The following is a 15,968-nucleotide window of genomic DNA, read 5'->3' as shown; positions in this document are numbered from 1 at the left end:
AAGGCACCCCTGGAGTCATGGGAAGCTGGGATGGGGCTGGCCCTTGACTTTGCTGGCCAGGTTGTGAGGTCCCTATCACCATGTACGGAGGAGTCAGGCTGACCCAGGTACCAGCCCAGTGTGCCACTGTGCTTATTAGCTGGGTGTGACCTTGAGCAAATCACTCACTCTGAGCTTCTACTTCTCAGCTAGGAAATGGGGGAAATGATGCTCACCTCTGAAGTTGCTGAGAACTGAAGTTAAATAAAGCACATGGACTGTGAGTTGGCCCCAAGTCTAGACTGAGGGCTCACAAGGGGACATATTACTGTCACTGTAGGTGGGCTTCATGGAGGTCCCTGTCTCTCAGAGACTGATTTCCCTGCTAGGGGCCAGTTCCAGAGAGCACCAGAAAGAGCTACCAGCCCATCCAAGGTGGAAGGAGGCCATTTCTGCTCTGTCATTCCTTGAGTTTTTTGGCAGAAAACTCCTTGCTGGAAAAAGCCCAGGGTTTATGGTTCTGACGCCTTGGTCTGAGGAGGCTGGGGTCCAGGTGCTCAGGCTGTGGAGTGCTCAAGGCTAGCTTCAGCCAGGATCCCAGAAAGAGCTGAGGGATATGGGGAAGCTGGGGATCGGCAAGGGAGCAGTGAACCAGTGGGGCACAGGTACCTTCTGTGGCAAGGGCAAAGGAAGGACATGGGCGGGGCCAGACTGACCCAGGTTCTGATTCTAACTCCTGGGAGCATCTACTGTGTGACTTCAGGTAGCACAAGGCAAGTGTGCCGGCACAGAGTTCAGGGCTGTGCAACATGTGTCCTCTTTCCATCCTGCCAGCAATCCTGATATATGGACAGTCTCACACCCAGGTACAGAGGAAGAGCCCTGAACCCCTAACCACTGGGCCATAATGGCCTTGACTCAGCCTGCTCCACCTCTAGAGCACATGAAGATAATTATACTGATTGTAGCTGAGAAGTTAGAATAAGATACAAGCAGGAAGGGCTTAGAAGCTAGCACGTGCTCGGCTTGGGGGCTCCCTCCCCTCAGCCCCTCCACGATGCGCACCCTGGTTGCAGGTTCTTTTAGCTCCTGTGCTCACAGAGTCCCACCAGCTGGCGCTCAGCGGGTTGTGGGGGGGCAGGCTACTGTTCTCCTACACACCCTCTTTGTCCTCGGTTCTTCCTTGCCTCATTCTATCTAGGCTCAGTTCTACAAGCCCATGACACTCACCCCATTCCTGAATCTTTCTGCACCCATCTCAGTCGCTCCCACCTACAGGCAGTCTTCCCAGATCACTCCCAGCCCCCAGAGAACTTACCCTCCTACCTTTCTATTTCTTCCCTGCTTCTGCCTCAGGGCTCCTCCAGGGGAGGGACCTTTGTCCCAGGGTTCCTTGAGGCAGCAGGCTTCATCTTGTGGGGGGGTGGATGTGGCAAGGTGTTGCTGGTGTGGACGTTTTGGGAGTCAGTATCTCTTGCATTCAGACCTCACTTAGCCACTTAGCAGCAGGACGGCTGGACCTTGACTAAATCTCTGAGCCTCAGTTTCCCCCTCTGCTGGATCCAACACGTCACCCCAGCTTGTGGAAAATAATGACGCGTCTGGCTCCTGACAAAAATACCGGCCAGGTCATTACTTGTATGGCTCCAGGCTTATGCCACCGCGTGGGCCGACTGAGGCCAGCTCCTTGCTCTGACTGCCTGGCCGAGCCTCCATGAGCACTGAGGACCCTGGTGGCCCCAGACCACCAGCAGAGAGCGGCGCACCTGTTACCTACCCTCCTGGGAGTCCAGCACCTGAGGCCTTCCCTCGGAGGCTCATCTGATACATCTGAGCCATCTCCCTCAGGGTCTCTGCTGAGTACAGGCCAATGGGGTTGTTATACTGCCTTGGCTGGCTTGAGCCCTGCAGGGCTTTCGGGCTGAGTGAGTCCAGGGCTCCCTCCAGGCTGGTCTTGGCCCCTGGGCTGCCCCGCGGAGGGCCGGGCTCAGAGGCCTCCGTGTGTGAGGAGAAGACGGAGGTCTGGGAGAAGGAGCTAAAGGTGTGCCTGAGCTCCGGGGTGCCCGGGGTGCCCAGACTCGCCCTCGCCTCAGGGTTGGGGTTGAGTGCCGCTGGGCTGCCGTTCATGTCCCGAGCGGGGTCCTGGCCCAGAGCAGCGCCATGCAGGGGAGAGAGAAGAGAGCGGTTAGAGGCCATACGGGTCCCAGCGCTTCCGCAAGGACCTGAAACACAGGTGTTAGTGTGAGCGCCCAGCAGCCTGCCCCCCTCTGCGACCACGCAGAGCTCGGGAGGGGACACAACGGACACCTGCAAGAGAAAGGTTTTGTCGAGGAGAGGGAGGGAGGTGCCCATCCCTGGCCCTGAGGCCCACATCCTCCTGACCAAAGTGCCAGCCCCACACAAAAAGCCAAGCCAAGCCAGCCCACCTGCAGGGCTGCGGGAAAGGGGACGTGGGCCTCAGGGAGTTGGGGAGAGCCTCCTCCATCCTCTCTCTGCTTCCCATTGCCCTGAGTGGAAGCCCCTAGTTGGCACAGCCTGGCCTCCTGCTCTACCAACCCCATACTGAGATGCCTCCACATGGCCAGCCAGAGGCCCCCCACCCTGAGCTGGCAGTGGTCAGACAAAGTAGAAATGCAAGAGGGAAAACTGGGACACTGTGGGGCTGACAGCTTGTTCCCACAGTCTGCCTGTGCAGCTTCTCCTAAGCAGCCCTCTGCTCCCTTCCCCCATCTGTCACCCACCCCAAGCCCCTGTCAGCCTCTTCCTTTCAGAATGAGGTCATGCAGGAGGCAGGGAGTGGGCCCTGCAGGAGGGGTGGGGTGGGCCTTCCATGCTTCAGGTCAAGTCCTTTTGGCACACAGTGTTGACCTGCTTCAAGGGAGCACTGAGGGGGTGGCAGGCAAGGTGGTGAGGTATGCCTGCCTTGGGCTTGCTGCCTGACTACCATCAGCACCTCTGAGGGGGCTGTTGGGACATCCAGTCGGGAGGGGCAGTGGAAAACGGAGGGAGAGACCCTATGTTAGGGATAAACTCTGAGGACCAGCAGGCCCCCTCCCTCCATGCCTGGGCTGGCTGCTCAAACCAGGGTCTCTGGCTTTCATGCCCCAGTGATCCCCTCCCAGTACCCTCAGGCTCTTTGTCCCCACCTAGCTGGGAGGAAGATCCCTCTCCTAAAAACACCATGGCCTAGGCTGGTTTCCCAGCAGCCCAGCCATGAGGTCCCAGGACTAGCACCCAGGCAGACACCCGACACTTTGTACTGCATGGGGGCTGGAACGCCTCTTCTTGGGGGCCTGCCCCCACTCCCTCACGCTCAGCCATAGCTGGGGCAAGGAGATGGCTAATCCTACTACTCTGTCCGGTTTGGGCCAACCAAGGGCCAGGCAGGCAGACCAGGGGCCACCCCATAGGAACGACCACTGAGAGTAGAGTCACCTACCTTCTGGTGGGGGATCACCGGCAGAGGGGACTGGACCGGGGGTGCTGTTGTGGAGATGGGGATGGGGCGTTTTGACCTGGAAGAAACCAGAAAGGGGTCCAAGTGAAGACAATTGCCACTAAGACCAGGAGGTCCTGCCAGGGCAGGGCTGGAGATAGAGAGCATCAGAGACCCGGGTCATTGGGTGACAGCTTCAGGTCCACTGTCCTCCCCATGGACTGGGTGACTCCAGGAAGGCACTGGGCCTGACCAGGATGAAGAAGTCATGGCCCTTGGACACTTTGCTCCCATGGGCCTCTGTTAGGTCCTTGGGAGGCTATCTGGGGCAAAGAGGAGGCAGGGAAGACCCTGGCTTTCAGCCCAACTCCCCTCGCACTGACTGGCAGCACTGTGACCTCCCTGATCCCCCAAGGCTTATCCATAAAGTGAGGTACAGATGTGTCAGGTGTTTGATGGCTTGGCCCTGTCCTCCTCCTGGTCCAGAGGCCCTCCTTACTTTCCTGTGTGATCCTGTGGCACAGGATGGGCCCACATGACTGCTGCCGGACCCCTTCTCTTGGGCCCTTAATGCCCACATCCCTCTACCCCCTGCTCTGGAGAGCTCCCACCTACTTCTGCAGCGTGAGACTCAGGTTGTAGCTAGCAGACTTGATCTTGTTCTGAGCTTCCAGGTGGGTCATGGTGTCTGTGTTGACTCCATCGATGGCCACCACGAGGTCACCCTGGCTGAGCTGGGACTGGGCGGCCTTGCTCCCCGGTGTGATCTGAGAGAATGACAGATGGTGGGGGCGGCAGTGAGCATACAAAGGGTGGACCCGAGGTTGGGCCGTTCTTGAGGAAGAGTCACCTGGGATCATCCAGTAGAGGCCTGCCATTTCCTCTTTCATTCACTATGAGCAGCACCTGCTGCTCCCCAAGCCCCATGCCTCCTCCTGGCACACCATCACCCCTCTGCCTAGCGTTCTGTATCTGAATGTGACCCAGAGCCCAGCCCTGGCTAGGGGAATGTGGATGGAAGCAAAACCTGCCACTTCCAGGCCTACCCCTTGCCACCATCCTTGCCATCCTGCACTCTCTCCGCTTCTTAGCTGACTGGATGCAGAGGACCCAGAAGAGGACAGCTGAGCCACCAACGGAAGGACCCGAATCCTCGACTCACTGCTTGGAGGAGAGAGGATTAAGAAGTACTGCATCTGATGTTGCACGAGGGAGAAGTAAGCTTCTGCTATGCTAGGCCATTGAGACTTGGGGGCTGTCTGTTACACCAATTAGCCTACTATAATGGCTGTACCCCCAAAACCCATGGGGTACTTTCTGGGCTCCAGGAGGGAAGGTATATGCACGAGTTAAGACTCAGCACCACCATAGAGACTCTGCCAGGCTAGTAGCCAGAACAGATGAGCCCTCAGGGGAGCACCCCAGGGCAAGTGCCTAGGGCTATCATGGCAGGGAGGCAGAGAGCTGTGGAAGCAAGGTCCGCTGGGGCATGGGGCAAGGCTCAGCACTATGTGGCTGGCTTCAGACTTCCAGAAGAGGAGATGCAGGTGTGGGGACCAGATCCCAAATCCTGCACACTAATGACATCACAGAATGTTAGAGTCTGGGGCCCCCTATTCCCAGGGTGATCACACAGAATGCTATAGATACCACACGTCAAGAATATCTCCTGTCATGTCAAGGCCACACTCCCAGGGACATTACATGCAATGTCAGGATGGCTCAGACCCACTCTCAGTAAACATCATGCACAATCCCAAATTCCGCAGGCCTGGCCCTCCGTAATAGCATGCCCCCCACCAGCCCAGAGATGTCACTTGAAACACAAAATTCTGGAGGACCTAGATGATATCACCTATAATAACTTGATGGCTGGCCCCTTGGGACATCACATGGAATGTGAGGAAGCTCCAGTTCCAAAGATGCCTCATGGAATGTCACCGAGACTGGCTTTACACCCCCATGTCACAACATGAAATACCATACTCTACCCCCTACAGATAACACAAAGAATGACTTGACCCCCATGACATATGGAAGGCCCCCTGTGACATCATGTAGAATGATGTATAGGGCTCGCCCCAGTGACATCACAGGAAAGAGGAGGCTCTGGGAGCCAGCCCCCACCAAGCTGTAACTAGAGGATGTCCCTTGGCTTTTGTTCCCCAACATGCCCACCAGCCAGCTTTCCTGGCTTCTCTGGGCACATCTCAGTCACCTTCCTGTCTACAACCCAGGGACAAGGCTGGCTTCTAATGCTGGCAGAAGCCGTTTTCTGGCCCTGGCCTGGGGGACCATCCTAGAAGGAGTCCAAAGAGGACCTAGGGAAAGTCCCCTATCCTGGTTGCCAGGCCCTGGGCTCCCAGACATGGACGGAAGCCTCCTACCACACCCTTCATGAGGAATCTTCCACCAAACCAGGGCCACCTGTGGTCACCAGGCTCTAGTCCCTGGTGGGCTCTACAGGCCAGGCCGCAAACCGCCTGTGCAAACCCAGGGACAGCAGCAAGAGCAGACGAGTCCTCAAGGAGGAAGTGCCCTGTTAGCCCTGGGGACTGTGCTAGCTTTGCCAATACCGAGTAGCCTCCCCTCACCCATGAATCCACAGAGACCTGGCAGGGACAGTAGAGAAACCACCCGATAGATTGCCAGGAAACCAAAGTCCAGCCCACTTTCCTGGCTCCAACAGGGGTATCTTAGAATTACTTGGGCTGGGGTGCCTGGGTGGCTCAGTTGGTTGAGCATCTGCCTTTGGCTCAGGTCATGATCTTAGGGTTCTGGGATCAAGCCCCATGTTGGGCTCCCCACTCTCCTTCTTCCCCTCCTCCTGCTCATGAGCACACACACTCTCTCTCTAATAAATAAATAAAATCTTAAAAAAAATAATTACTTGGGCCTTCTCAAAATGCACATCCCTTATCCCCAAATTCATGGCCTCAGGGAGCCTCTACTAATGACAGGAGTGTTGTTTCCTTTTATTTTAAGGGTTGAAAAAAGGGTAAAAAAACAACAACAACAAAACAAAAAACCCAGAGAAAAAGCACTTTCTGGGCCAAGAGGGGACTCCTGAGGGCAAGCTGAGCTGTGAGCTGGGCCTGTCTGCAGAAAACCGGCTTTCCCTACTCCTCCTGGTTTCACGTTCAGGCCTATGCTATCCCCAGCATTTTCTGATATATATCTTCAAATAGAGAAAGCAGACAGAATTCTACAGGGAGCATCCCCACACCCACCACTGAGCTTCTACCTTCACATGGTTCAGCTTTCTGTGTCACATGTCTAGCCTCTCCGTATGGTAATCCGTCTTAGTTTGGAAGTTTTTCAGAGAAAATACCGGATACCAATATGCTTCCATTCAGGGTGAATTGTGCAATGCCTCTGCAGTCCTCGTGAACCACCCACAGGGCTCCCCCACAGTAGGATACCCCCACACAAGGGCTCCCATACAGTAGAACACCCCACACCAGGGCTTCCCCATACCAGGACTCTCCCAGATGCTTCTCACCATCTACAGACCGCATAATGAGCTCCCAGGTATGGCAACCACAGACCCCAGATAGAAGGGCAGGCCTTCTGCCTGCAGAGGTGAGGCCTGCCAGCCAGGACTGGAGCTGTGTCCAGAAGATCATGGATGTCAGTGTGAGCAAGGATGCCAGAATGACATCCAAGAGCTGCTGGGGCCAGATCAGCTAGGGCAAGGTGTAGGACTATTGGGAATGCCCTCTCTTTGGAGCTGCTCTGGGGACATCTGTCTCTCTCAAGCGCGGGCTAACACCATATCTTTCCATGGGGTCTCCTGCCTCACCCTTGCCTGGCTCTACCTCATTTTCAGTATAGATTGGGTGATCCTGGTTCCCTGGGAAGTGCCCAGCCTCCCCAGGGCCTGGTTAGCAACCGAGCTCCCCCAGGAGAGTGCAAAGCTAGCTCCTGCCTGCCTGGCACCTCTCTCCCCACACCTGTGTCTGCTCATCAGGGCTCAGCTGGCCTGGCTTTTAGCTGCCCTGAGCAGGGCCCATGACCTCTGAGACTGGGGGTGGGTGGAGGTGGGTGGAGAGTACTGTAATTCTCTTCTGGAAGGGTGCTCTTTGGCTCTGTCCAAGTCTCCTAAGAGGAGCCAAGGACCCTAAGGAGGTTGCCCACTGCTCGGTCCAAGGGCCATCAGATCCCCACCCTCTTCTCAGAAGCAGCCTGCCCTGCAGGAGGGTGAGGCCACCCGGTGACCCCTGCCCAAAGCCCAGGACTCGGGAAGAGTGCAATGCAGGTGTGGTATACCCATGTGTCTCTTGCCTGACTCTCTGCTTCTCTCTCTGTGTTCCTTGTTCCACAGAGGACCCAAAGCCACTAAATACTTGGAGGATTTTTTTCTTTGAAGTCTTTATATCCTCTTTTGAGCATTTGAAAACCTCTTCATAACAACAGTTCATTCCCACTTCACTTTTCATTCTTCTCCGACCACCAGCCATCTCTCAACTCAGAGCCCAGATGTGGGCAGAGCTCCAGGAGCATGGTCTGGTCTCAAAAGCTCCTGAGGTCCCTGGGGGCCAAAACTGCCACCAGGCTCATGAGAGCCCTTCCTCCTTGTTGGGCTGTGGTTTTGGATCCGTGAGAAGAGACACCAGGCCAGCAGGTGCCAGGGAGCAGCCGTGGCCTCTGTGACTTGTAGGGAGGCAATAGTATTGGATGACTTGTAGGGAGGCAATAAAGCAAAGAGCACAGACTTGGTCCAAGCCAGACCTGAGGATACAGGGCAGCCTCCACACTCTCTGGGTAAAGTTAGCAGCAATGCCTTTTGCACACGATCGCTGGGAGGATTACATGTTTAAATAGGTTATCCCATAAGGAGGTGCAGAGCTGAGAAAGCCTCAGGGAAGTTCCCAGTGGAGGAGAGACAGGGGCTGGCCCCCAGCCCTGCCCCCGGAGGGCTCCATAGGGGAGGAGACTGGGCAGCTGTACCCTGGCTCCACTGGGAAACAAAATCTGGGGCTGGAAGGAAGCGGGGTATGAGGGGCCAGCCTCAACTGACCGGTCCTAAGCCAGCGTCGGTCCCTAGAGGGGCCTAAGCATCAGCTGGAAGAGACAGAAGTCCTGACTAGGGTCCCATGGAAGCAAGGCACTGGTCAGGGCTCAGGTGCACATAGGATCCTATTTCCCCAGCTCCCTGGTGGCAGGGGGGTGGCTGGGCTCTGCAAAGGCTCCCAGCCCTCACTCTTGGTGCTCCAAACCAGACAGGTCCCTGCCTTCCTTCCCTTCTAGAGCTGCCAGCGTAGGTGTGGCAGGGGCTTGCGGGGCAAGGGTAGGTGGTAGATGCCGTGAACTATGCAACTTCCAGCATCTCCTCCCAAACCACCTAGACTGACCACCCCAGCAGACTTCCCATGGAGCCCTAAGTGCATTTAACATGATCTGATTAAATTACCATCACGCCATGCTCTCCTCCTTGCCCATCTGGCCTCCCCTGGGGCATTGCTCCATCCCTCATCCTTTCACTGGAAACTTCTGTCTCCCCATGGCCCCACTCCCCAGTTCCACCCTGGCTAATATACAAGCCAGAGTCTTGGCTATACACAAAGAGCCTCTCCTTGCCCAGAGGATTTTTACGGCAGTGAAAATATTTTCTATGATGTGATATTGTGGATCTAAGTTATTCTATGTTGGCCCAAACCCACAGATTGAACAACACTGAGAGTCAACCCAAATGTAAACTATGGAGTCAGGGACAGCTCTGAGCACCTGGGAGGGAAGCAGACAGGGCTAATGCCTGGCCTGAGAACCTCCAAGAATGCATTCCCCAGCTGGGGGCCTCTGTCCGGTTATCTTCCCCATTCGCTCATCTGGGAAGGCCCTGGCCAGCCTCACAGCAGTCCTCCGGAGGCTTGCCTGACCTTCAGTGTGGCTATAAACAGCTCAGCCTGTCAGCACTGCTAGGCGCTGCCCAAGAAACAGCACTAAGGCCTCAAAATTCCAGGAATGACCGGCACAGTTAACCCAGAATAGTCTTGGCCTGTCCCCCTCCCCCTCCCAGGGGACCCTCTGTCCTCTACGTCCCCACCGTAACTAGGATATCTGACAAATACTGGAACAACAAAAAAAAACCCAAAACCAGCAAAGAAGCAAAAGCTTCTGGGCTGGTGCTCCAGGAGAGCCTACAAGGCCAGACAAATAAGGTCTTAAGGGACAGAGGCCTTGGAGCAGAGAGAGGGGCATCCCGCACGCCCACCCCACCCCACCCCGGCGGCCAGGCTCAGGCCCCACACCGCTCCCCCATCCTCACCACCACCTCAGCAGAACAACAGGTCCACAGCACTTTCCCAGTGCTTGTTAGAAAGCACTCAGCCATGCACACTCCCATTTCACAGATGAGCCAACCAGGTTGAGCAGGAGAACCGACAACTTGGCTCCAAAGGCAACACAACTGTGAGCAACAGAGCCAGACAAAAGCACACACTTCTTCCATAAAGTCAAGGGCTGCAGCATGCACCAAAGACAAGGCCCCAGACCATGGCCCCAGCCTCTTGACCTAGCTTGGACAGGGGCAGGCCCGGCCTTTGGAGCCGTGGCTGCTCCCATCCCTCCCCCACTTCCTGGAGAATTGGCTAGGGCTGGGAGGGGGGCGGTGGGAGGGGAGCTCATGTTGCAGGCCCAGCCGCACCTGTCCCGGATAAATAAAGGCATTTCCCCTCCCCCCTCCCACTTTCCCTCCTGAGCCCACTTCTCTGTGGGTCCTCGGTGGAGACCCACTGAAAGGAGGCCGTGGGTGGCTGTTATCTGCCCAGGGTTGATTCTGGCAGGTGGGTGGGGCAGGGGCAGAGTAGGGTGGAGACTGGAGCTACCACTGCCTGAGGGGGGCAGCCTTCTTACAGGAGGAATGGCAGCCTGCATCTCCAGCTGACAAGGGACAGGCTCCATTCAGTCTTCTTCTGCTAATCCCCAGCCCAAGGGTGGAGGGCAAGCCAGGGAGTTAGGGGTTACTGAGGTCACCGGAGCTCCCAAGCAAATCTGAGCCTCAGTTTGGCTGACACTGAGGTGAGATGGTAATCCCAGAGCCGCCCCCCCACCTCTCTCAGGTGCCCAGGGGTGTCGGCCCTGCTGAGAGTGAGCAGGCCCTGCCTTCATTACCCCCACCCCCCACCCCACCACCTTTTGCCGCCACTGGCCTGTTCCAAAGGCTCAGGCCAGGATGCCAGAGCATCCCACGGAGGGAGAAGTTCCTGCTGCAGAAGGGCCTTGAGAGCCCCAGCAGGAAACACCACAGCCCCCGTGGGAGTGTCCTGGGCCTGAGCCGGGGATGCCCCAGCCCAGGGCATCAGTGGCCCCGCAGAGGAGTTTGTGGAGAGGTTCTGAACCCTGGGGAGGACCGAGCGCCCAACCCAGCTCGTTCCATTGCCTTGATGATTTGGGGCACGCCTCTGAAGGAAGCCAAGAGGCCATTATCCCTGGCCCCCGATGCCCTGCTGGAGTTGGGGGTTCTATTTATAAAGGTCCCCCGTAGTCATTGGTTCCATTACCTCCCAATATACCCTTTCCATGCGGTGGGGACATTCTTCCTGCTGTCTAGCTTAAGGCCTCTGTGCTGCAATATAAGCCCTGGGCTGGCCAAGGCCAGGTGGTGCATAGATCCGGGGTGAGGTCATTGGCTATCCTGGGTGCCCCTGAGCCAGGAGGCTAATTTCCACCCACTGGGGCAGGGAGCACCAGCATGAGGCCTTGAGGACTGTAAGGACGGGGGGAGATGTGGGCTCAGTCCCAGGCATGGGAGGCCTGTGGACCCAAGACGGTAAAGGTGGATAGCCCTGCGACCATGCAGGTGGGGAGCTGTGCAGGGTCCTGGAGGGAGGGGGCCACATCCACACATTTGAGCCCACATGGCAGCATGTCATCAGGCAGGGCATGCAAGGCTCTGGGTGTCCTCCTAGCATTACACACCGGGGTCTCTGGGACAGTGAGTCTGGAGGGGTGGAGACTCAGGTTAGATGAGCCAGACCTCCATTGAGATCAACGTGGTCCTCTCCCTGGACTCGAGCCAGGCCAGTGCCCACCCCCCCCCCCCCGGGGTCATGTCCTTTACAGGTGTTATGAGGCTCCTCTGGCACTCCTGAGGGGGGCTTCTCCTTCTCAGTTTCCCCCCAAGGGCCCACTTCAGGTTCCACAACTGGAACTGCCCCTCCATGGGGGCATTGGCTTCCTGTCCTCTCTGCCAAGCACCTCCAGGCCTTCCCTGTACCCACCTGAGGGCCCCCTTGCCCACCCCCATGTTCCTGCCCCCTACCCCCCAGGCCCATGGCAAATCTCTTCGGCCCTGAGGAAGAAACTGCCTCCCTGTCCCCAGGTGGGCATGGTCCAGACTCCCTGGGCCATCCATCCCCCCAAACCCCCAACCAGTGACTGCCTGGAGCCCCAGGCTGCCCCCTCGTGCCCACACCAGCGGTGTGGGGAGCTCAGCCTCAGCCTGACCCCCTAAACCAGGCTCGGCTTATCTTGCTCCTCCCACACCTCACAGTCTGCCCTGAGCCCTGAGGTCTTCACCCTAGCTCTGCCAGACTTGCTGGGGAGTCCCTTGACAAGTGTTACCTGAGTGCCTACCATGTTCTAGACATGGGGAGGGGTGGGGGGGGACCCAGTGGTGGTTAAGACAAAGCTTCCTCTCAAGTGCATCTAGCTTATCGCCTCTCTGGACTTGAGTGTGTCTGGCTGGGCAGTAGAGTTACTCAGACAATCTCCAGGGATCTGGGACATTGCCAGCAGGCCGTTCCCTGATCACAGACCCTGAAGAACATATGGGCCATTTCCCCAGGTGAGCATGGGGAAGAAGATATCAGAGAGTCAGAGCAGCTGTGGCCATGGCCGAATGGGTAGGGCCCCTGTGAAGGGAGGGAGGAAGCTGTCAGGAGATCCCCAGCAGCCCCAGGAAAGGGGAGGGGGTATGGAGGCGAGGCTGTTACCTTGCACCTGGGATGGAGTGGATACTGGAGCCCAACACCAGCCCAGCCCAGCCTTGAGCCCCAACAGCAGGACCGCTGAAGTCCTCAGTCTGTCCATCTATCCAGCTGCCGGCCTGTCACCTGCACTCTCCATGCTAGGAGTGCCCTCTTCCCAAAGCAGCAGCCCACTTCCATGGAGATGCTCCAGGCTTAGGGGCACCCTGGGTTCCCCCTCCCCGGGGAAGGGCTTAAGAAGGCATTAACTATACTCCGTCCACCAGCCTGCCTACCCAGCAAACTTGGCATTTCCCTCTTGGCTCAAGACACCCACTACTTGCCCATGTTTCACACTCACAACAGGTCGGTGAACTCAGGCGGACAACAGCTGTGGCTGAAACCAGGGGTCTGTGGCTGGCAGCATCCAGTTGGAGCCAGTCCCAGCCCCCAGACTGGGGACGGGGCATGCTCTGCTTTCCAAGAGCCTCAGACAGGACAGCGCAGGGATGGAGGGATGCACACACCTGCCTGTGGGCGCGTCCTCCCCTGCGGGCACCAGGCTGTGTGGGCAGCACACACTCACCCGGGAGATAGTGAGAGGCATGTTGAAGTCCTTGCCTCCCTGGAGACGGAAGCCCCAGGGCCCGGGCCCGGTCAGGGTCACGCTGTAAGACATGCTGGTGCTGACAGCGGCAGTCTCTGTGAACAAGAGAAGAGAGGGGTGAGAGGGCCCTCACGCACCCACCTCCCTGGCCTATACCTGGACCCCTACCCCCGACCCCCAGCCTTGCCTGCTCTGTCCCTTGCTGTCTGGCCAGGCTGGTGGAGCTCCTGAGAGGCTCCTAAGAATAGCTGGGAACGAATGGCATCGACACTGATATCTGCCCTCGGCTGCTCCCATAAATGGACTGTAACCCTACACTCCACCCGCCCGCAGCCTCCCACTGTGACTCACACGGCTAATATTGCCCCTGGGGAGGGCTGTCCAGCACCCAGCACCCCCCAGGGCACAGGATGGGGGACTGGCCAGATTAGCGATAATGCTCTCTCCTCCTTGCTCTCCTCTCCTTGCTCCCTCTGCCCTTTCGGACCCAGCTCTCTCTGCCCAGCTCAGCCCACACTCCTTCACCCAGAAGACTGTGGCTGAGCTCCTCTGGGCAGGGGCTTTGCAATTTGCTGTCTTCTTGCTCTGGGCTCCCTGGTGAGGACCTGAGATTGTAGCTTACCCAGAAGGAAGCCTGGGATGGAGCTGAGCCTCCAGCTGGTCTGGACAGAGCTTCTGCTCAGGAGACTAGCAATTGGCCCAGGGTTGTCCAGCTGTAAAAATAATCCTAATAACAACAGGAGCTCTGGGCATGCCCGAGCTCAGCATCGGGTCCCTCAAGCCATTATCCCATCAGATCCTGAGAGGCTGCCACCTCAGCCTGCTGCAACCAGGGCTCAGAGAGGTTAAGTGACTTCTCCAAGGTCACACAGGAATGAACCCAGGCTACGCTGGAGCACCTGAATGGTGCTCATTCCTATGAGACTCGTGCCAGATAATGGGTTCCCAGTGGCTGCAGACACCTCACAATGCCCAGACCAGGCATGGGAGTGAAGGGCACAGGGTCCTGGCCTAGGGTCTGAGAGGAGGTCTGAGGCAGGCCCACACCCTCCAGACCCTCTAGGGGCCTGGAGGTTATTCTTGGCTCTCCTGGCTCATTTGTGCCCTGGAAAACTTGACAGCAGCATGGAAAGCTCCAGCTGCCAATGTTGCATGCCAGATCCCCATGCCCTTTGCACTGGAATGGCAGGGGGCAGGGAGGAGGGGAGGAGATGCCATTTGCTCAGCTGCTGGGATATGGGGCCAGAAGGTAGAAGGACGGGTTGTGCGTGCGGTGTGTTCAGCTTGTAACACAGAGACAGGGTGTTCTGGGTGGGGGCCTGGGAGCCTAGGCCCCTCAGGACTCCAGCCAGTGTGGTCTTAGGGCGAGATACCTCCAGAAGTCCTTCCTCAGAAGAGACCGCAGGCCCTATGTGGCCTGGAGATACTTCCAGGCCATCCTGACTCTGGCTGGGGAAACTGAGGCTCACGGAAGCTGCTCTTTGGCCCTCTGGGAAGGCTCTAGCCTAAGCTGGGCCCTGAGGACTCAGTGCAGGCCTGGGTGTGAGTAATTTCCCAGCTGCCAGGACCCCCACCTAATTACCATGGGTCTGGCCCATGCAGCATGCACGGTAGGAACCCTCCATCACAGGAGCGTTTGGTAACTTGCCTAAGTTCACACAGAAATCCAGAGAAAGAAGTCAAGGAAGGACCTGTATACTTTCACCCACTCTACCGCCTCTTCTCCTGTGTATCACACAGCCCAGTCTGTCCCCACTGCCCGGGCCTGGCCCAGAAAGCCGGCCACTCATGGCCAGCACCCCACCCTCCTCTATACTAGCCCCTGCCCCACCCCTACACCCCATCCCATCCCTCCCAACCTCCAGTTTTACCCCCTTTCCTGGGAAGGGTCTGTCCTGCCAAGCTGGAGAGGGCCCAACAGCAAATATGGTCAATGTGAGGAGAGAGAGGAGCAGATCCCGCAGAGGGAGGGGAAGCCCCGGGCTAGGCAGTACCTGGAGCTGCAGGCTCTCTCTCTGGACTCTGGCACCCACACTGCCTGATGCTGCCTCTCGGATGGGGGAGGCGGGTGTAGGATGCTCTTAAAGGGAAAGGCCAGCCTCCTTCCATCTGCCTCCCCTTGGAGACCAGAAGCCAGCCAGAAAGCAGCTGGCCCCCCAGAGGATGGGCATGAAGTGTTTCCTGATAACAGCAGCCTACTGGGGGTTGGGGACAGGGGCAAGCCCAATGTCTGTCCCTTCTCCACCCTGCCCTTCGAAGTTTGAGATGGAGGCTTCAGGAGTGAGAGAGGCCAGGTGGGGGAGAGAGGGAGGGGAGAAAGAGAGGCCACTGTGGGCATCAGAGGTCAGGCCCTGGGTCTCTCCTCCATCACCACACTCATAGGTAAAGACCATGCTTATCTGAGGAGAACTTCTCTGCTTTTTATTTTCCTATACACTGTCAGAGCCATAGGGCCCCGGGATGGACTTAGACAAACCACAGGTACAGAGTGCACACGCCTGTGCGTGGTGCATGCAGACATGTCCCTATAGAAGAGTGTGGGCCATGGCAGACAGAGCACTCAGGAAGCAGGTGTGTGGCAGAACAGGCAAATGATGGCTTCCTGTGCAGGAAGGTCTGTGCTTGGCTTCCAAGGAGGGCTGCAGGGATGCCGAGCTGGCCTGCCCGTGTCAGTGAAAGGCCCAGCCTGGATGCAGAGGCAGCTCACAGTTAGCCAGCGTGTCCCACGGAGCTGTCGCCATTGTCATTGCCTGGACAATCATAGCACACAGCATTTGAGGAGAGGCGGACGACTGTGGGAAGCAGGAGGGCCTGGGCTCCCGCACTTCAGGCTGAGCCTAGGGTATAGGCTGTTGAGATGAGAGCACTTGGCAGGGCAGGAGTTTGGTGGTGTTGGGGTCGTGAATCCAGCACGGCACAGGTGACAGGGCCACTTCAAAGCCTGTAGGCTCCTGGGGGTAATCCTGGGTCTGTGTGTATGAAGGGGAGGTGAAGGGGCTGGATGTGTCCCAGAAGAAAAGGGGAGCCAATGGGCGCC

General features: G+C 57.5%; 1 protein-coding gene across 9 annotated transcripts in view; it reads right to left on the bottom strand.

The window, feature by feature from the left end:
* The window catches only part of LDB3 (LIM domain binding 3), a 59,919-nt gene extending 46,673 nt beyond the window's left edge, over positions 1 to 13,246 (bottom strand). For 2 of the 9 annotated variants that reach the window (XM_047701683.1, XM_047701681.1), the window contains exons 1-4: positions 13,119 to 13,158; positions 12,911 to 13,026; positions 4,031 to 4,182; positions 3,419 to 3,494 (exon numbers count right to left, since the gene is read on the bottom strand). In XM_047701683.1, coding sequence (XP_047557639.1) covers positions 3,419 to 3,494; positions 4,031 to 4,182; positions 12,911 to 13,003 — 321 coding nt within the window. In that variant the 5' untranslated portion in view covers positions 13,004 to 13,026; positions 13,119 to 13,158. Of the gene's footprint in view, positions 1 to 1,756; positions 2,122 to 3,418; positions 3,495 to 4,030; positions 4,183 to 12,910; positions 13,027 to 13,118 lie in introns of all 9 variants that reach the window. The other 7 variants (XM_047701679.1, XM_047701682.1, XM_047701687.1 and 4 more) reach the window with 7 other exon arrangements.
* Positions 13,247 to 15,968: the final 2,722 nt, after the last annotated feature.

Source organism: Lutra lutra, chromosome 14, assembly GCF_902655055.1.
Source record: "Lutra lutra chromosome 14, mLutLut1.2, whole genome shotgun sequence".
In the NCBI taxonomy this organism is placed as follows: domain Eukaryota; kingdom Metazoa; phylum Chordata; class Mammalia; order Carnivora; family Mustelidae; genus Lutra; species Lutra lutra.
Note: the sequence above shows the minus strand (reverse complement) of the source record. Positions and strands in the feature narration are given on the sequence as shown.